General features: G+C 39.1%; 2 protein-coding genes across 2 annotated transcripts; both read right to left on the reverse strand.

Annotated features, from left to right (window-relative positions):
- Positions 1-2,834: 2,834 nt before the first annotated feature.
- LOC100313625 (gremlin 1-like protein) lies at positions 2,835-7,856 on the reverse strand. Its single transcript, NM_001168089.1, is given in 2 exon segments — positions 2,835-4,361; positions 7,716-7,856. A coding segment is annotated over 1 exon segment (561 nt). The 5' UTR covers positions 4,351-4,361; positions 7,716-7,856; the 3' UTR covers positions 2,835-3,789.
- Positions 7,857-9,994: 2,138 nt separating this feature from the next.
- On the reverse strand, positions 9,995-14,705 carry LOC100313728 (secretogranin 7B2-like protein). The gene is given in 8 exon segments (NM_001168182.1): positions 9,995-10,814; positions 11,276-11,308; positions 11,523-11,591; positions 11,798-11,916; positions 12,331-12,429; positions 13,296-13,424; positions 13,752-13,979; positions 14,628-14,705. Coding segments are annotated over 7 exon segments (729 nt in total). The 5' UTR covers positions 13,936-13,979; positions 14,628-14,705; the 3' UTR covers positions 9,995-10,718.
- Positions 14,706-22,850: the final 8,145 nt, after the last annotated feature.

Genomic DNA, 22,850 nt, shown 5'->3' on the forward strand with positions numbered 1-22,850 from the left:
TCGGATTAATCTGGTGGTGCCATAGAAGATTGTACAGCCATCTGAACAAATATGTTCCACCACATTTATCTTGTCAGATCAGATCAGATCAGATTTATCGGATTAATTTGGTGGTGCCATAGAAGGTTGTACAGCCATCTGAACAAATGTGTTCCACCACATTTATCTTGTCAGATCAGATCAGATTTATCGGATTAATTTGGTGGTGCCATAGAAGGTTGTACAGCCATCTGAACAAATGTGTTCCACCACATTTATCTTGTCAGATCAGATCAGATCAGATTTATCGGATTAATCTGCTGGCGATATAGAAGCTTGTACAATCAAATCGTTGGATACCATTACAATCTTAACTGGAACAGTTGTCAGATCAGATGTGTACTTTTCATTGGTTTCTAAATGTTGAAACCCACTGAGAGTACTGTTAAATACTTTATTTTCGCTTAGAATTAATTTTTGCTGAAAGAATGATTCAGTGAAAGTAAAATCCTTCCCTATATTTTACATTCAACTTGCCAAAAATCAGTGAAAATAAATTCCATACAAAACAGCCAAAAAGTCTTTCAGCGAAACTTAATTCCAGCTAAAATAAAGTATTGTACAGTATATGATGTTGCAAGTTTGGGTTTTAGACATTTTTTGGCAATAATCAATGATTTTAATCGTACATCTGTTCCAGGATTCTCCAATGACATCTTGCATACCTGGCCTGAATGTTATTTGCCATGTGACTTTTGACCTTGCTGCAACGTAATTTATCTAGTAAGACAGTTGAAACCTTGCATTTCTGGAAATAGTGTCTACTGTAATGTAGATACCAGGTGTCACTGGAAAATTGTATACAATTATAAAGTTATTCACTATTCTGTGATTGTTTGTGTTATATGGTAATTCTTTGAATCTTAGGACATGAGGTGATTTGGTGACTCGTATATAATAATAATTGTATATAATTTTATATTTCTGATATAGATTTTCAAATTCATATGCGACATTTTGTTTTGAACTTATTAATTATAGTACAATTGGTCTATGTGTAAATGCCCAATATGTTTACGAGTAGTGGTAGCCTGACAAGGTCGCGTGAGTTGCGCCCTCCGCGGTCCTCCAAACCCAATACAATTAGTGGGGTGTGAGGCCGTTCAGTCGGCTAGGGCGCCACTCACGCCTACGTACATGTCAGGCTAGAGTAGTGGAAGTTTCTAAATTCGTTTCGTTTGTTCTCATAAAATGTGCATATTGAAAATGTGGCAGACAGGCGCTATATGCAAGGTTGAATAACGATCAACTGATGAATATTCATGATCTAACTCTGCAGTGTTATCATCCGAAATCCAATGACTGATATCGAATTCCAGGTACATGTAGATCAAAGAGCTGAGTGTGTATTCGATTTCAAACCCAGCTATAATCGTTTATACTTAGTAATACTAAAAAAGTCAAAACTGTCACATAGCCTATATGAATTCCCTTGGGCTTTTTTTTTTATATAAAATCCCAAGTCGAATTATAAAGACTTTATAACATCCCAATAACTTGACTTGATCCTGGCTATGTCCAGAATAAAATAACGAATCAGACTTGGAAACTGGGCACTTAGTACATATGAGGAGAGCCTGGCAATGAATGAATAATTTTCATTGGTCGAGAAGCCCAAGGCGGATTCTAGGCACGCATGTAATTCAGCTAAGTTTTTGCGTCCCTCTTAACTTGCTTTGATATGAACTATTGAGATCATTCGCTATTCATATAATGATTCAGAATGCCGACAAGTTGTACTCATTTCCTACAAGACTTGTGCTTCTTCACAGGAACACTCATATTCCTAATTGAATATGCGCATATCTAATTACGAGCCTTCGGTTAGGGGATTTGCATACTTTCTCGGCTCTCAGGTGAGAACTTGTTCATTAGTTATATGTGTGTCTAATTTAGATTGTTTTCAAGTTGTACTGAGCTCTGTCATCATATTGGCCTATTACGCTGGAATGTTAGATAATTCACAGTCCCGATAATGAGACCGTACTTTCGGTAAACACGTGTATGGCTGTGACTATATGATGAACTTTGAGACAAATTTTGTAGTATACGTGAAATACTCACAACTTCTGCTCACAATAGAAATAACCGTTGATAGAGGAACTGTGTATATTAACAGTACTAACTTAATTTAAACACGGTTACTAAAAGAGTACTCCGTCTTTATAATTATAATGTTTTTGTGGGATTGTTTTTCCTGTATATCCAGTATATAGATTTATTCCCCTCCCCCATAGTAGCTAATGGTCACCCACGAATCGACCTTAGATGAAATAGCAACTGAGGTCTCAAGATCCACAAAACTAGTAACCCCCCCCCGAAACAGTTTCTCTTTCATCATTGTGTCCACTGTTCCAATCACCATGGTTACGTAGATCGGGGAACAAATGGCGCGATGGCAGGAGAGAACGGAACATTATTGGGAGGAAAAAAACAAGTCTTGTTGCTCTCTCACTCTTGGCAAGATCTCGGCGGCCATTTGAGATTTGCGTCGAAGGTCTATTTATTGTTCTGACAAGATAAAAGTTTTCGGTAATACTGCAGATTGGTGAATATTTTCTACTTTGATTTATCATGAACTGCATGATAGAGCACTTTAATTTTCTAATACGCAATAGTAATCACTGCGCATGCGTATTTGTGGTTTGTCATCGAATGAATATTGCTGTATGTGTATGTGTTGCAAAAGCAATATTTTTTATATTGCTTTTTTACTTCGGACATCAACATACAGTATCAAACACATTGCATCTTTAAATCATAAAATCGTAATAAAACAACGTACAATACACATATCATTGTTAAATAGTAAAAAGACTTTTTATTATAATAGCAAATTAACTATGAATATTCATGACCTGATTTGAATATTTATTTGTATGCACATATATAACACTAGACTCAGCACAGTTCATATATGTGTCACACACACACACACACACACAGTTCTACCGGATGTAAATACAATAAATCGATTTTCACTGGCAAGCTTACGCTATATTTTACATCATTGTCATGGGAGACGACAGCTTCCGGAAGTTGTTTGTTTCCGTTTTTTTTTTTTTATTTATTTATTTTTACGGACACAGATTTGAGGTGACCATTTTTTGCGTTTTAAAAAAAAACCTGATTCAAAAAGCAGAGAAATAGGATATTCCATTAATAGCATTTAATCTGTTGTTATACATAATATTCTAATTTCGTTTATAATATGCAAATATTTGAAGACATATTAAATAACAAACAAACAAACACGTCACGTAATCCTCCTGCAGCGACTATAATGAAACGTATACGACCCTGTACTTGAACGTACATATATCACGTGACCCGTTATCGCGATTAAATTAATATTATACATCATTACCAACAGTTTTTGTTTGCTCTCTGATAAATTACTAAAGATAGATTTTAGGTTTACTCGATAAAGTTCAGGCTTTCAGAATAACACTGTCGCCGTATCGCATACAGGATTTAACATGCATGGCCAACTTGATAGAAACCGACCATGCCAGTTCAACCTTCAATTTGTGAACATGGTATAATGTTGTTTTGTTTCATTGTCTTGATTCCAACTGTTCTTTTCAAATCGGTAAGCACTTCGTATCAAATCAATTAACATGTTCTGTGTTGCGCCCTCGTGAGTCAGAAGTGTCACGTCCTCCCATCATGCAACTTACTGCCGCCAAGGTAGGAGACACTTCTGTATTTATTAATATGTTCTCAGACTACAGACTTTACAGTTAAAAGCTAAGGTAGCGGCACTGCCATACAGCGGCACTCTTTAATTCTTTGCACACGTTTTCTCTGAAGTCGTGGTTTCTGACCCGGGCAACGTAGCGTCACTGTAATCCAGTTGAACCGGTATGGTTTGCAGAAAGAACACGACTGAAAAGCGCTTACGTGTTGCCTCAGTTCTTGTTTGGGAATAAAGAAAGAATTACATTGTCCGTAGCAGAACCGGTTGATGATGGTACGCGAGATGCAACCGTCTGCGTAAATGGTCTGTTTCAGTGGCTGTGTTTTGCACCAGTCGTTGCGCAGATACTGTCCCTCCGTGATGGCCACAGCTTCCTCGCTAGAGGGCGTAAGTACGTCATCTGGGGAGTGGGTTTTGTCATTTTTGTCTGGTGATGGCAGATACCCAAACGGGAGCAACCGAACATCGCCGCCTTCGTTGTCGTCGTCGTTATTGACTCTCGCGTCCCGGTGGCCGTTTCTATGGCGCTTGGAGTAAGTGGCCGACGCCGTTAGAAGTATCACGAATACGAAGAGTAGTAAAGAAATCAGTGATGGACATCGCATTGCCATGGCAACTCAGTCTGTAAATAGATGCATAAGGAACACATAAGCGAATAACCACAGGCCGAATGTCATTAATATATTCTAAGCGAGAGTGGGAATACATACACCACATTTTATTGTAAGATCGATATCCTGGATTATATATCAAGTCTGCCAGTATGTCATGGTCGAAGTCCTGGTAAAAGATTGATTAAATATAAGGGATAAACCATTGCCTTTGATGGGTTGGTTCTTAACATTTTGGGTGGACATTTTTGTTTATTTGGTATTTTTTGTTTGAGACGCGCTTAAATCCAGTTGTTGTTTCATGTTTTGTTTGTGCACATACATTCTCATGATTTTAATCGCCACCCAGATAGAAAGCATAGGATCAGCGTCACCAAAACCAATTTGTCCGTGCCAGTGGGATAAATTGTCGCCATCCCGACAGTATGAATGGTTCATCCCTTAACGGAGCTGTCGACAGCAACGCCTGGGATCATCGTCATTACCAAAACCAATTTGTCCAGGGATAAATGGGTGATTCTCTTTAAAAACTACTACTACGCCAAAACATGTAAAACGTACAGCTGGTTTTGCTATTGCTCTTTATAGGCAATGACCTTCTTTTTCTCGGTAGCGTCAAAGACGTATCACAAATGAGTTATAAGTCATCGCGCTTCCGGCCCCTTACCATTCACAGATGGTGCATTTCGCGCAATTATTTTTTCATAAAGCTAGCGTCCGGTCAAGAAAGAAGTTTATCTGGGCAATGGAAACCCCTCGCGGAAACGTCTTATTTGCTTCACGCTGACTATTTGATGTGCGGTGAAGCCCTACATAAACGCCGATAGTGTCACGTAGCCACTGGAGGCTGTTTACGTGGTGTTAGCATTCCTCGTGGTTTTTAGACGATCGTCGTATTTATCCTATGTGTGCAATACTGCCGTGGTAGTGTTGATGGTGTTTTTCTAGCTCAACAAATATTATATTACACCGAAACTACCATTCGATCATAATATTGCCTATTTATGCGTAGCAATAACAGTGATGCGAGATACAATATGCATGGCCCCCAAACAACATATTTGTTTCTTAATCGAAATCTGTGATAGGTGATGTCTTTTAAACCTACTACCCAAATACATTCACGCATCGCTAAAATCATGTAGGCAATGACTTGCGGTATTGCCTTAGGGTCGGCATATTGAATATAAAAGAAAAAAAAATAATTAATAATAATAATGACTGATAAATATGTCAGTGAGTGATGTAAATAGCAGAGGATATCGAATTAAATAAACTATGTACTTTGAAGACTTCGTGGCGCTGTCATGATTACCTAGTCGGATTTTACTTGCTTGCGATCTTGTAGTAAACAGTAATTACACCGATGAAACATTCCGCCGCAAGTGGACTATTTTTACGGCGAACACTGCATAAGGAGAGTTTTGTAATCAAACTGGCAGAGCGAGAAGTTGTTCAAGAATAACATAAAATTCTGCGCGCCACTATAAATTACATAAGTTGTAATAATTTGTCTCCGTGAACAGTTTAAACGAGGAGCAAACATACGTAAGGTCAGTTGGGGGGACATAATTAAGCTTGAAATGCCGTCGTTATTGTATTCGTTTGCGTCGACTTATAGGTACCCGGCTTGGTAGACATCTACTATGCGATCAGTTGTCTGTAGACCTAAACGGAATCGAATAATGGACCCAGCCGTGTGTAACAAATTGGATTTGTTATTATTTCTTCAAGTTAAGTTGAGTGGAGTATGGGATTTTACTACTGACAGACGTGGCCCATGCGGTTGAAAACCACCACCATGCCGTGCGTCGCTGAATATTTTTACAAGTGGAGTGCCGGAGTGCCGACTCATCGTCGTTTCGTAGTCGTAACCAGGTGACCACTATTTCAAACTCAGACTTGGTGGTAATGTTTTTAATAGTTTCGCTATTACATCTTCACGCGTATATAGTCTGCTAACTGCTAGTCTGAGACACCAGCCTGAGTGCACATACATGTACAACCAGGATGGGTCAACAACCGTGCTTTCAGATACTGAATATGTTCTAGAAATGAAACCGCCACAAACAAGTCGACAACGGCGGGACACGTGTAAACAGACTCGTTTCATACCGTATACTCGTATAATTGTACTTTCCTATTCGATGGAAAGGCACGATTCAACACTCGGATGAATGACACAATTGCAAACAAATTGAGAAATAAGTTATTAAATAATGCGTCTTCGGTCGGTTAAATTTGATGTCTACATCCGACTGTCTCCAATACATTTGCGATGAAAATATTTATTCTTAAAAGCCACGAACGCTGTTCGGCACATCGTATAATGTTTCCAATTTATGCGTTGAAGTCAAGGACGCACATTACCATTTTACGAACGTACACAACACGCGACGACGGGGAAACACTTGTTTTGATTGCATCGAAGTGCCCTCGTTATTGCTCCGTAGTATTCGAATAAGTTGTTTCCAGTTGATAAACTTGTCCTTAATTAATTAAAATATTGAAAGAGTACTCGTCTGCGCGGTTGTGTGGGTTTTAAATACACGCAAAGACTGGCGTCGCTGGGTTAAATGCAACAACTCTAAAACCATAAGTTTTTTATGGAGCGCTCGCGCCGCGGTTTTGTCACACGAGTGATCAAGGAGTTGATATATTTACGCTCATGTGGTTATGTTTTTGTGATCTTGATTAGTGAATGCTTGTACGATCAATCCCAATGTTGAATCGAATTCACGTGTCTTGTCAGCATGTAGGCAGTTTGTTGTATGTAAACTTATTACTTTGAGAGCTTCTCAATTTCGCTGTTGTTATTGAGATTCTTAACGCTTCGTGTATATGGAATCTTGGAATAGTGTACGTGGCTTACATGGCATCGTTGCACTCTAGCATAACCTATCAAGCATGCCGTGTGTATACGCGGCACTCGGCCTTCTTTACTGTCAACACTGTAAAAGACACGGTGAGAAATGAGCGGCCCCAATTTTTGTATCTCCAATTAACCCGATTTTTCATTTGTTTTAGTTATATTGGTCAGTAGCAACGCGGGGTGTGCTAAAAAAATAGTTTATCTATTTGAACGGCAGAGACAATATAATGTTTTCACCAGAGAGAAAAAGAAAAACTCAAAAATAAATTGCTTAACTGTCGAACTGTTTTCTGTGGAATGGGAATAACTATTCTGTATTAGGAGATACTGAAACCGGCGTTGTACACACATCGGCCCACCTATGAAGTGACATGACATGGTCTAGTCAACCTTGCATTAATTTATACGGGAACTGGTTAACCACGAGCAGTTAAAATAACAAATATAAGATATAGCAGGGCAAAAGCCCTAAGTATATACATATAATACGTACCCGTCGTGTTGAAATAATGCGAAGTCTTCAACTATACAAACTCCAGAAAATAACGCGCAAGTGATTTTCTTCTTTTCTCAAAAGCGAATGAGGAACAGATATTCGCTTTCTTCCTTTAAGACCCAGCACTCGAATTTGTGTGTTTATCCTTTGGGCTTGCAAGGCGTCATATAAATAGTAAGATATAGCGTGTGCTGGGGGAATAGTTTATTAGTATAGCGCCTTAATGTCGTGGTATTGCCTCTTGTGGAATGCTAGTATTGAGCCAGTACCATTGGTTGCAAAGAACGCACAGGGGCGACGAATCACTCTTGTAGCATGTGACGTCGAATGGACGGACGCACCGACGCCGAACTGGATTCATGATTTGTTTATCACAATGCATGCATCTAATATAACTTCACAACCCGACCCGAGTTCATCGTCAGTACCGGCTGAGGCTGGAAGAGATGATGACGAAGGAGATAGTGTGTGTGTGTTTGTTGTGAACGCGTGAGGCTCATCTTCTCGCTGGTTTCCATTTACCATCCATCGAAGTCTTAATTTTAGATTATTGAATGTTTTAATGAAATAAAAATCCGTATCATGAGCGTGTTTGCCGTTGAAACAAGGATCTAATAAAATGACTGGCTCAGAAACTTGAAAATACCAGCAGTATATATATAGTATATATATTTATGTAATGTACATACATTTTATTTATTCACGTCCTCAGGCCTAAACACGCTGTTTTGTAGAGCTATACGTGCGATGGACGACCGCAGGGCTTTTTCGCTTATATGCAAGGCAATGAAGCTGGGGCTCGCGAACGAATTCAACTTTTGAGACTGGCATTTCCCCGCCGGAAACCAGAAATTACGACATCGTGGTCGTGGTCCCAAACTAACCAGGGACCTGAAGCTCGCGGTGTCGGACTATGTAGTCACTGTAAAAGCCATCGGGCGTGCATGCTTGGTTGCTTGTAGAGCAGACACTAAGTCGAGATGCCGAACACGCAATGGGTTGTAGAATGCAGAGGTCCGAAATTGATACATACAAAGGCACCATGGCAAATGCTCCACGCTAATTACAATGATAAATCTTGTAAAATTCGTTTTTATACCCGATCTCAAATAACAACTCAAAGTACGGGACATGTAAACGAGCTGTTAGGAACGAGTTTTATTGCTACGCTTCTACTATACCGCGTACTTTTAACATGGTTCGCTGACAGCCATAGTATCGACGGCAAACTATGCACCGTACACGATGTTCCCAGGTTGCCGCAGCGGGACGCCCATTTAACACACGCTCTGGGGTAAGATTACAACGGGTGTAAACTGGCGGCAAAGTAGATAGATAAAAAGCCTACATGATGGCGATCTTGGGGACTACGTCAACACTTTTGTGTAAAAACAGTGCACTTGGTGGTGTTTTCTTGTTTCTACTTTGTAAATCAATGTTCTCAACATACCGGCGGTGGTCCCACTGTAAGTTGTTTTACTGGCGGGTAAAATATGTTGTTATCGGCTCACTTCTTAGACTTCATCGCCCCTCGCCGGTGAAAATTTAAATCTGCTTTGACGGACTACTATTCGTTGCCGTTAAATGAAACTAGTTTTTTTTTCATAAACATGTTTATCGCGAACGTATCTAAATTATTTTATCGCCGGGTTTCGTCAGAATGAATAAAGTGTGAACAAGTCTCAAAGTACTACGGAACGGATGAACGAAAAACAACTTGAATTCAGATTTGAACTTCTCGTCAAGCTAGATTTCGACGGAGAATCCGCAAATTCCCCAGAACGCACGCAAATCTCCGTGATGACGTCACCATAAGTTTAATTGGTTTTCATAATCGTATCCCAAAGCTCTTACCTTGGCCTACTTTTGATTCCACTCGTTGACTTGTGATGTCACTGATTGAAGTTTTTTTTGGACGTGTAGTTAGTTTTTTAAGAAGCATCGCTCAAAACACTATTTTTAGCATGGTTAACCGATTTTCTTGATATTTCATCTTCGTAAATGCAATAATATTCGTTAGATAAAATAACGAAAAGACACAGAGCGCGCGTGTAAGCACAGCACCCGAGCGTCATCTTGCAGATCCGGATATTGTTGTTATAAAAACAACGCTTTCGGTTTAAGAAGAATCACTTCCTTCGTATTTTTCAAGATGTAATATCAAACAAACTTTGTTAAAAATGCACAAACATACTATATGATATACACAATGTCTTACGAATATACTTCCGTGAAATTGTCACGAGAGTGAAAGACATTGACAAAAAATCAATCAGTAAATGAAAAATAAGACAAACACACATTTTAATATGATATGCTCAGAAGAAGGATTGCATGTACGTTTACATCACACATTAAACGAAAGATATATATTTTACAAACAATGTAAGTAAATAAACAACACGGACTACAAAGGGCATCATAAAGACTACTGCGGAAACCTATTCGTGTGTATGTGGGGGGGGGGGGGTGGCTACCGCATAGTGTTGCAAACTAATATGGTCATAGGCTATATCCGAACACTGTTTTTTTGTCGAACTTGAGCACTGTAAATAACTAAAGTTCTAATCGGCATCGACAACAGAAAATAATTGAATGTTAATAGATCATACAATTTCATAAACAACATGAAACATATCTAGTTGGTAAAATATAGTGAATGATATTCAACTTTGTGCCATTGCCCTGGTACTCCAACTAACTGTGCTATATTCTAATTACATTTCAGGAGTTGTGCAATTATTTTATACTAAGTGACTTGATAACGCTCGTTAAATATATATATATATATATATATATATATATATATATATATATATATATATATATATATATATATATATATATATGTTTGTTTAAAGAGCGTCAACAAACCACGTTGTATATGTGTAAATGACAATTTTGATGTTTCGTATGTTTGGGCCTTTTAAGTACACCATAATGGGATATAATTATCGAAGCCTGTGGAATAGAACGGTCTCGTCGCCAGTTTAAAGGAGTTTACATAAACGTGCCATTAGGGTCTAAATATCTGGGTGATTTCTTGGCCACCACCGAGTTGATATGATCTTGCCCGTCTAAGTAGCGGTTGGCTCTCTGCAATAAAAGTAAGACGGTTAGTCTGTTTCGTAGTTGATAACACCGTAAAACAGTCGTCACATGGCAGTGGAAAACACAATTTGACACCATTATATTGTTAAAAAACATTTCCCCGTGATCTTATGGTTTGGGGCAGTTTCTTTTACCAGTATTGGTATATCATATATCATCACAATCGGAGGAAATCTACAAGGCTCGGGGTGTGAGGCGACGAACTGGTGATAGATCGGAAAGTGTGGTTCTATATCAGGATATACCCATAGGCAGTACCCCGTATATGTGAGTCGTGGAAGAAAAACAGATTTAATAACAGGTCATCGCCTAATCCGTGTGGGATAGAATCTAAATTGATCGATTCTTAACGTTGTCATTTGTGTACGCGTAGTGATTACATTTTTGCAATGAATTGCGCTCGCATGCGGTTGATTTGTTTATGTATCACCAAGATTGGTACCTACCCGTGCAAATCGTTCTGCTAACTCATATGAATCCTATAGTGGAAGTGAAATAAATATTCTTATTCAATAAAGCGCATAGTTCGTAAGTTAAATTGCAAATGTGTGAAAACATTCAAAGGAAGCAATTACGCCCCCAACGACGACGACCCCTTCTCCCCAGAATAGACAAACGTAATTAACAATGAGCAAAAAATTAAAATAATCAGTGTTCGAATTTGAAAGAAAATTTGATCGTAACTAAGCCTACCCTTTTATATTTACGTGGAGATTTTTTTGCTACCAAAGAACCAAGTTTATCGCCATCGTGGTATTGGTTCTGAAAAAAAAAGTACGGGGGTTAAAGCGCTTGCGTGACATCATCTAGCCCATTCCGCCTAGGACAGCAGCATGATCGATAATTTTCGATAAAGTAACTAATATGACCGATCGTGTCGGAATATGGGGAACTGTCACCCACTTCAGTTTAGAGTGGGTACTGTTAGTGACAAAAATAGAAACTCCTAGAGAAACTTTGAACCTTACCTTCTTATTTACTTTTTGAACGTTGGCGATTCCGTCACCATTATCTTTTCCTTGTTGAGTTTGGAAATAGCTAACAAAATTTTCCAAGTCGTCCATGTTTATGATACAACATTCAACAACTAAAAAATATGAACATATCGAGGAAATAATCAAATCAGTACACGAAAATAATTTCGACACTCAGTAATCTCTCGTTGTCGCCGATGATGGCACACTCCGCACTATGAATGGATTCAAGTTACCCATCTAAACTAAGCTTGCATGCTTATATTACCAGCCATTTTAATCCTTAGTTTTAATTAGTTTCACTCTTAGGGGCAATTAAAACGTGCCTATCTTACTATTTAACGGCATTTTCAATTTTTCAGACCCATCATGACAACAAATATTTAAATTTCCGTAGAAGGCGCACGTTCCCACTAAAACCAATGTTATACACGTAAATCCCACCACTCGATTTGCCAATGTCGTCATTGAAAAGATGTACCCTGAATATACCACGGACACGGATACTCTAGTTTGTATGCACTCACCCGAGGGATCAGCGCAGTCCACGTTGTTATCCAGTGATGCGTTACTACTGCATGAGCATTCCAGTTTGGGGAACAATTCTGACTTAACAATATGTCTACCTGTGAAAACAATAATTCAAGAGCACGGTGAGATTGAGAATTTCATGAGACGATCTCCCTATCATCCACCTCCTATGCACATACCAGGACAAACTGAAACTATCCATGTCGAAGGCTTGACACGAAAACTCTCCCCCAAAAAAGCGCAATTGAATTAAAAAAAAAAGTTATTTCGTTAAATTTTCGTAAAGTGTAAATTTTTACAACACTACGTCACGTCATAACCTCGATATGTAAATAAAAAGCCAGTCCTATAGATACAATATTGAATATGGCACATAGTATATTCATGGTATGTTTGAAGCGAGGGAGTCGTCACCTGCGCATGCGTACACACGAGGGCAGCTAGAAGAACTATTTAAGACAGCTGAGAAACGTGGATTTCCAATTGAACGCGCAAATGCTACCAATTCGGGAACCCCCAATTCTCGGGCTTGCGCTTTTAGACCAATCTGATACAAACAAGACCTTATTGGGCTTTTCTGCTTTTATTTTAGTTCATTTATTTTCTTAATTCTATTTGTTTAAAGCGAAGGGGTTGTTACCTGCGGTTGCGCGGTAATTGACTCCAAGCGACGATAACAACGCAATCTAAAACACAACGACTTATGGGTAGACGCTTGTTTGTAAACAACGACACGCTATGGCCGTGTTGCGCATTCGCAGGTGACGACTCCCCCGCTTTAAATTTACTGACTACGAACACCCAAAGTTCTTTGGGCTTTCGCGACCGGACTATAACAAAAAAAAAATGAGATAAATAATATAATCAAACACCAAAAATAATAATTTAAAATGAAATTTAAAATGTAAAAAAAGCTCATTTATATCAAATAACGTCACATTTATATATTACTCCTTTTTACCTTTCGGTAATTCCATCGGACACGGATTTGGCGGAACTTCGTATTCTGGTGAATCGAGCTCGGGTAAAGCTAATTTCTCGTTAGGTATATTTTCAGGTCCTAGTTGTTGTTTTCCTTCTCCGGCGCCCCCTGGAAACAGAAGGCAAAGGTTGAGGAGACTGTGGTGGGCAATGAATAGTGAACAGACAATGGCGCCAACTTGTCATCGAAATATGATGTATTGTTCAGGATGATAAAACATGAATAAATTACCACTAACAATCCACGATAATAAACTGATCTCTCTCTTTCTCTCGGGTGCTCCCTTGCATTTTGCAACATGTGCAACCACATCGTGCCTCTGGACACTTCCCTCGTGCCAATTCTGTTCTTCTAATTTAAAAGTACATTTAAAATACGCGATTACGATAAAAAAAATAGAACAGTGCCGATGATATACTAGTAAGCAGTCGGTACCTGATATGTATGTAAATGGCGAGATATGTAATTCGTTGCTCTCCATGTTCTCGTCTTCGCGTGTACCATAGTACGCTTCCTGTAGGAGTCCTCGTAGCGCTAGCCTATCGGCAGGTGAGAGTCCAAGTCCACTCCCACGCACCGTCATAAAAATACCACAAATCAATAATAATTTCAACATCATGTTGAACACAAATCTCTAGACGTGGTGACAGTCAAAAGGAATATCTGTTTGTGGGGAAAAAAAACACTTGTTTTAGAATAACATCATTATTATATTCTCAAATACTAAAATATGTCGACGCTTATTAATTACTGTTGAATCGCCATTATCGCCTCGGCACAGTTACTATCGTTAATTTAGAAAATACGACACAATTGAAGACATACATTCAAAAACATGGATGACTATTAAATTTGAAAAAAAATATATATACCCTCACGATCAGTGAAATGGAAATGTTTTTTTTTCTCGATCGAGTTTACGTGATCGAGATGATATCTAGTCGCCGAGGAACCTATCCAGCGAGTCGCCGCCATCTTGAAACTGCGACTTTAATATTTAATTTTAAACCATGGCGCAGACGGTAGTTAATTCATACACAAATATTTTTTATTGTTTCTGAGAAAAGCTGAATTTATATATTTTTTCGAATCGGACATAAATATAGCGAGGAGCGGGTCTGACCAAATAAAAATACGCTTTGCTATAAACAACGAATATATTTTGCGTACTAGTATATTCCGTCGTGTATGTTTTTATTTTTTTTTCACCTTAGAAACTACATGGTTCACAGCAGCTCACACGTAAACGCAGTTACGAAAATGATAAAATGTACTTATGATGTTATCGACACAAATATGATAAACACCTACCTTGGAGAGCGGCAATACAAAGACAAGGCGAGTTAAAATAGAAGACAAACGCAAATCCTATGTCGTTCTCCTTCTGTCATTTCCCGATAAGACGTATTCAAATACGTCATGCATTCATTAACTATTCTCTGACAGCAGCCTTTCTCGTGAGTTGCGTTCTGCGCATGTCCGTAGTCAATAAGACACGAAATCGCCTTGAATAAACATTAAGGTACGATATAATGAAGGCAATCGATACGATATGATGTCACGTTGCCATGGCAACACGGGAAGGTTATAACACGCGTACGTTAGTGCGTAGGTGTAAAACTGTTACCCAGTGAGCAATTTTGTGTATTCTGTCATAAGTACACTGTACAGTGGTGCGCCGCAAAACAAAATCATTCCCCAGTTCCGATTTCCCCCGATATGTCCCGAGCCCTATTTCCGAGCATTTAATTCTCGGAAGTCTGTGCATGCATCGATTCATCAATTGTTGTTGTTTTTTTATATTATATGGCATTCTCGTAAGTAAGCTATATTATGACGTGTGTGTTCCGTCTATTATCCCTATTAACAAATCCACGACATTCATGAATGGACTTGTATTAGTAATTGTGACTCGATAACGATATATTGCGCGGTTCAAAATGTATTCTATAATGGCGAACCCTTGACATTAGATGTACTGAAATAATATATTCAGACACCGTCAGTTAATCAGAAGACGAAAATGTCAAATTACAGATTGAAAAAAAACAAGGCCTGCTATGGGCAATTTATTTAATTATACGCAGTTTCATTGCTGATTTGACGTGACCATCACTTCCATTGAGAACGGGATTTATTGGCGAGACACCGCGAGCCACTGAATATATATTGAATAGTGTATCTATTTATCCAATCTGTAATGTGACGACATAAATTATCTTGTCTTAATTGAAACTGGTTTGGACACAGAATATCGCATCATCACGAATATAATCTCGCGAATGGCTTCTTTATAGATAGAATGCTACTCATGCGCTTCTGAGGTGTGTATATATTTCAGCGTATATAGCTGACAATATTTTGTGTCAAAATCTGTCTATAATTAATTATTTTCGTTTTAGTCATTACTAGTTGTGTCATTTTTTTAAAAACAGATAATAATTCAAATCAACAAGTATGCAATATATCGACATATCTTGCACAGCTCCGGGCTAAGAGTTAAAGACGTTAGCCCGTGCGAAGAAAACACACGAACGCTTAGCACTGGATAAGAAACGCTTATTACGGTGTCACAAAACTGGACTGGATCACAAAATGCACCCGCATGGTACGTCGGCACTTGAATACTGAGACAAAAAATTATGTACGTGGCCTGGATTCGCACTTTGTCGTGTTCTCGGGAATTTTGGTGATTTGGGGCCGACTCAAAGTGTGTGATCTATGCAATGTATCCATCATCTCCTGAATAAAGTTCTGCAATTTTTTACAAAAAAAATATATAATTGTCAATTTAGCCTTTTTAGCGTGATCAGGAAAAAAACTAGCATAGCCGCGAATTAAATTTCTGTCGTGGTAAAATAATTAAAAGTTCTGTCATGAATTTGTTTTTGCGTATCTGTTGACCGACTTAATTAACTGATTATTAGCGAATTGCTGTGTTATGTCTGTCATCGTGTAGGCCTATTTGAAGTTTTGGACGGAACTTGGCTCAGTGGTTTGGAACTAATTACAAGATACCGTCGCTATTCTGACATCCGTAGTTATTAATGTAGTGAACGATTAATCAAAAGATATGACGTATTCAGTACTTAGTTTGATTGGCTTTATGATTGAAGTTTACGCCTTAGAGTCTTTTTACTGCTTTGTAATTGGTTAGAGTTTTGAAAATGAATAAAGAGAGTTTGAGTTGGTCTTTGCGAATACTCCACGACAGACGCAGCCTTGGGCAGTCGAGTCCAGTCGAGAGTCCGAGAGAGTCCAGGGGCGAGCCTTGAGGCAGTCCAGTCTTGGGCGAGTCTTGGTTCAACCTTGCGATAGTCTTGGGGACTTTTCCCCAGGGCGCTGTGTCTTATAGAGTGCTCGATTGACCGACTAAGACGAGAGCTGAAACGTATTTCGTTGTGTGTGTCTTATTTGACTGTAAAGTTAAAGTGACTTTCCCGATCCCGTACCTCAAGGGGACGAGATAGAGAGACGAGACGAGTTCCCCCCTGACAAGTGTGGAGAACCCGAGAGAAAGAGAGATTTTACCCCCGGAAAAGATTTCCCCTTGATACGTGGTGGAGAATCCGGGCAGTCGAGGCAGTCCGAGAGAGTCCAGGGGCGAGCCTTGACGCAGTCCAGTCTTGGGCGAGTCTTGGTTCAGCCTTGGATAGTCTTGGGGACTTTTCCCCAGGGCGCTGTGTCTTATAGAGTGCTCCAAAAGATCGACTAAGACGAGAGCTGAAACGTATTTCGTTGTATGTGTCTTATTTGACTGAAAAGTTAAAGTGACTTTCCCGATCCCGTACCTCAAGGGGACGAGATAGAGAGACGAGAGGAGATTCCCCCCGACAGAGTGGAGGACCCCGAGAGAGAAGATTTTACCCCTGATACGTGGTGGAGAACCCGGGCAGGTGTTTAACACACATTGACATCCTGTGAAGAAAAGTGATTGGCGAAGATGTGTCTTTCTTGCGAACCGAACTAACTGGCTCGATGGCAGAGACGAAACCGCGCTTGACGACTAACACCGTTAACAGTATGGCACCGATGTACAACGCTGAAGAGATGAAGACCTCTGAACCCCTTATGAAGGATGAGTACCGGATAGGACTGTATAATTAAGAATTGAGCGACATTAAAGACAAGAAGATGAAGAAAAAGAACGACCCGGACTAACGCGACAAGAGAGAAGACGCTTATAGACTTTGACTTTAGCTATCTGTGTATTGGTTAGAGAACCGCTCGCTGGACACTGTAACTGACACTGTGTAACTCAAGGACGTTGAACTCTTTTCCAGAATCCTAACCCTATTGCTCAGTAATGTAATGTATTGCTGCTTTTTCTATCTTTTTTCTTACCGTTTTTTTGTGGTATTGAATTGTATGTTATGTAAGCGCCCAGATTTTTGTTTTGAACTGATATTTAGTGACGTTCGAGGTCCTTTATAACTATTTAAGCGCGTTTCAGTGGACAAGTATTTGCAACACAGTGTTTTGAGTTTTGTGAAGTTTATGGAGTTTTAATGAGTTTATGAGTACGGAATATGATGGGGAAAGTAATGCCCCAATGAGTTTTTCAGAGTTTTGAGATTTGTCGATGTACAGAGATATCGACGTTTTAAGAGTTGTTTTTGTTTATGTGTTGTTTTCCGGAATACTTCTGACGCTTTTTGAGTTGATAGCACCTTTGTAACGTTTTTTAATGTCTTTTTGAAGTGAGAGTTTGGTGCGCTTATATACGTATTGTATGATAATGCAAGCTTTTGTTCATGATTGACAGGATTATGTGTAATTCAGTAGTTTCTATCGTTTTACTTTCCCGTCTTTTTTTGCCAGAGGAGTAATGTGTTATGATAGATTTGTCTTTGCATTCTGTTTCCACGCCGTATGACTTGTGTTTAGATTAACGACTTTTGAGTTCAGTTGAAGTTTATAAGCGTATGTGACAAGAGTTTGATTAATAGCTTTTTATTCATTGTTTATTAGTTACCGCTTTGCAATGCTTTAACCGAGAGACGCATCCCTGGTAATCACGTGATCATGCTGTCGACTGCAGCGATTGGCTGATCGCTTGGTTACACCGCCACGCCTTAGTTTTTTTGACCTTTTGATATAGAGTTTGTAACCTTAGTAACGGAGAAAGTGAAGCGACGGGTTATCTCAGCTAACCGTTTTGAGAAAAGCGGGCCTATTGGTAGCCTTTCCCTTGTTTTTTGATTTATAACCGTTGATATTTGAGACTTTATAACCATTGTATTTAGACTTTATAATCATTGTACTTAATTAGTGTGTTTTACTCTTTTTGATTTATACCTTTTATTAGTATTGTATTTAACCCGTATGACGATGAGTAGAGGACGGTATCTTTGATTTATGAACGTGTTATGCCAAGAGGCATATCTCAGTTTGGGTGAAGGGATGTGTCATGAATTTGTTTTTGCGTATCTGTTGACCGACTTAATTAACTGATTATTAGCGAATTGCTGTGTTATGTCTGTCATCGTGTAGGCCTATTTGAAGTTTTGGACGGAACTTGGCTCAGTGGTTTGGAACTAATTACAAGATACCGTCGCTATTCTGACATCCGTAGTTATTAATGTAGTGAACGATTAATCAAAAGATATGACGTATTCAGTACTTAGTTTGATTGGCTTTATGATTGAAGTTTACGCCTTAGAGTCTTTTTACTGCTTTGTAATTGGTTAGAGTTTTGAAAATGAATAAAGAGAGTTTGAGTTGGTCTTTGCGAATACTCCACGGCAGACGCAGCCTTGGGCAGTCGAGTCCAGTCGAGAGTCCGAGAGAGTCCAGGGGCGAGCCTTGAGGCAGTCCAGTCTTGGGCGAGTCTTGGTTCAACCTTGCGATAGTCTTGGGGACTTTTCCCCAGGGCGCTGTGTCTTATAGAGTGCTCGATTGACCGACTAAGACGAGAGCTGAAACGTATTTCGTTGTGTGTGTCTTATTTGACTGTAAAGTTAAAGTGACTTTCCCGATCCCGTACCTCAAGGGGACGAGATAGAGAGACGAGACGAGTTCCCCCCTGACAAGTGTGGAGAACCCGAGAGAAAGAGAGATTTTACCCCCGGAAAAGATTTCCCCTTGATAGTTCTCTTCGTCTGTAACTGTAACATATTTCAATATAACGAAAAGGGCATTATTTTGAGTTGTATATATTCTTCCGATGGAAAACTGAGACGACAAATATAAAGCCGACTCGCCGGAAAAACCGGAAATAGTAATTTTTATGTTGTCGGTGGCATTGTTTTAGGCAATCTCGTTTCCGGTTGTCCGAGTGTCGTGAACATGCGAAGTCTTAAAAATACTCGATTTTCTCAAGGTAAGAATATCACATGATTTCCACAGTAACGATAATTATCATTACGTCCGTCCACTTGTCCGTCTGTGCTCAGACTGTTCACACGTACACATTAACTCCGTCGTGATTTGTTGGTGCTGGATTGATGACGTTCAAACTTGACAGGGTTATACCTGCACTGTAGGTGAGAAAATCGTGAAAAATCTACACCACTGCCATGACAACAAACTGTTTTCCCTACCTTCGCGCCAAACATATATATCATATATATAACTCTTTTCTATTCGGGTGAGTGGGCAAAGTTACATTTGGTTTTTTGATAACTTGCTTCGTCGTCAGAAAATGTGACCCGGAAGTTGGAGGTATTTTCGTCAAAAATGGCGTTTAACTACTCTGTGATTGTTTTGGCAGGCTGATTTTGTTCAGATGTCAGCCCTGCAATCAGATGGGGGGAAATCCTCTTCTACCATTGCCATGGCAACACCCGAAAACTTAAATTAGTGGCCGTCTCATATCTCATTCTACTTTCGACTATTTTGTTTTTTTGAGTCGATGCCAGTGCTTCCTCAGGGTCGACACTATGCATTACACCAAATAAACAAATGACACAATATGTAACTACTTATTTCATAAAGCGTTCAAATTTTTAAGTTTAAATATTTTTATAAAGCATTCAACCTAATACTGAGACATGGAGTTCATTGAACGTTCAAGTGTTCAAGTATGAATTTCAAGTTCATTAGGTAATTTTCCGAAGTTGTTACAATGTAACTGTTGTTCGGCCTTGCATAGAGTACTGTGGAATACTTTATTTTCGCCGGAATTAATTTTCGCTGAAAAGGCTTTTTGGGCGTTTGCTTGGAATTTATTTTCACTGATTTTGGATGAGTTTAAAGTGAAAATATAGGAAAAAAAGTATATTCGCTGGATTTTATTTTCACGGAATCATCCCTTCAGCGAAAATAGCGAAAATAAATTCCAAGCGAAAATAAAGTATTCTACAGTATATCAGTATAACTTTTCTCCAATTTCTGTTTGCCTGGACCGACTTTGCCTGTTCACCAGGCCAAAAATAAATCATATCCTACCGTTACCATGGCAACAGACAAAAATGATTGTTTGCATCCCGGTTATAGTTGTTATATTAATTGGTGATCGGAAAATATTCATTTCACACTGGTGACAAAATTCTACACTTTCAGCAAATTGTTTGTGAAAGATTCAAACTATACAGTAGATGCAAGATACATTCCGATCACGGTGTAGCCTCGGATTGGTCTCGTGCAGACGCCGTAATGCAACGCCTGTCAAATATATTGTTTGCTGGTCGTCTATAAGGCGACGACTGTTATTTACAATAAAATGTAAAACTGTTATCTTTATATATACACAGTCACTCAGCTCCGTGCATTTATTTCATTTTAGGCAGTGGATCTCCTAATAAGTCAGTTCCGTTTGTGCAATACATTATGGGAAATAACATCCTTTTAATATACTAGTAATAGAAGAACGCGTTATCATACTGAAAACTCAATATTTGCAATTAATGTGTAGCAATACAATGCATGTCTTTTTCAGCTCATGTAACCGGGCAAAGTTACGATCTTAAGGTAGCAATGAGGGTAGCGAACTATGTTGTCCCAGGTATGACCCAACACATCGTTGAGGGCAGCATACCACTGAAACACCATTGACTCAGAACTCACCTCAAAACCTTCAGTCTTACTTGACGACCACAAGACCGCGTGAGAGGAGAGATAATAGTCTAGTCGCATCCATCAGTGTGCCAGTGAAGGACCGATTGTTATCCAACAACGAACACGAAGTAATTTGCTTATTTCTGTAAAAGGTTCTGTGAAAATACTAAAGCCAGGCATCGTCAGGTCGGCTCACTTAGTTTTGTACCGCTCTTTCATTGGCTGAAACGTTATACCTTGAAAACTCAAGAGGATACGGTTCATTTTAGAAAACAAAAATATTAGGCGAGTTACGTTTATTTTCAAATAAAATTTACATTCGAACATCGAGCCGTATCACCATTCTATATGAACCTAACTGTAAATTCAAAAAAAATATAGGCAGCCACGCCGCGTTAAACACCGAGAAAACAATTCACTAGTAAGAAACCCTTCACCCGTTGTTCAGTGTTTTTTTTTTTTTTAATTATGAAGCCATTCTTTTTAACCTTGATATATGTTTTCGTAAATTGAAAAACGGCAAGTCTTCTCACGGGGCCACTTACAACTAGGAAACCTGAGTATTTACGTGTCCGACGAGTCATGCTGAATGTTGCCCAATCAAGAATTTCATTAACAATACAGGAAACATGATATTCAGATTGTCTGTCTGCATACGAAATCCATCCAATAGCCCCTTAAACCACTCACTTCCTTGTCATTGAAACAAAAAACAATCAGTACAGTGGAAGCGCTGGGGCGTGAAATGCGCGCTGCATAATTTCCATTAGCTGACCGCGAGCTGCCGCGCTTCATACACAAGACAAATGAGATGATGAAACCCTCACCCTGGCGTCTCAACTAAATTTGGGTTCGATTCTCGGAAAAAAAAATACTACGCGCAGATGAAATCAGCAACAAATCGGCGCACTATAACGGCACTTACGCGGCGGAAGAATAGCCAAATTTGTTTTTGGATATTAAGGTAGAAAACTCGTTATATAACCTCGTATAAAATGACTGATAAACGAATGTATTCTTTGGAGACGACATCAAGAAGATCATATGCGACCCCCATCCATTATCATCGAATAAGACTAACCTCATCACAGCCAATTACCGGCCCCAAGTCACGACTTTTCTGTATGCTTTCTCGTCATATTCCATCATACCCCCCAAACCCCGTTCTATTACCTTCGCGTATATGAGGCATATACACTCCGAGAATACGATACGTATTTGTCTAACCGAGCAGACGAGCCTCTTAAGTACATAATCAGGATATCGATCTTCTTGAAAGTGTATATGCGGTTAACGAATAATAATACTTGATACGCCTAACATAGGTTTATTTTCAAATATGTATACAGATAATTGATTTGTTTCACGATTTGTACCACGATAACCTATACCATGATAACTATATTAATTGACCAACGCGGGATCATTATTGACTCCTATGTAGGCTCAATATCGGTATCAGGTGGCTGTTCACCGCATAACGATTAACGGCCACAAGTCGTGATGTTCGCCACACATATATAACACCCACGAGCA

The sequence above is a fragment of the Saccoglossus kowalevskii genome, chromosome 2 (assembly GCF_978046115.1).
Source record: "Saccoglossus kowalevskii chromosome 2, keSacKowa6.1, whole genome shotgun sequence".
Taxonomy (NCBI): domain Eukaryota; kingdom Metazoa; phylum Hemichordata; class Enteropneusta; family Harrimaniidae; genus Saccoglossus; species Saccoglossus kowalevskii.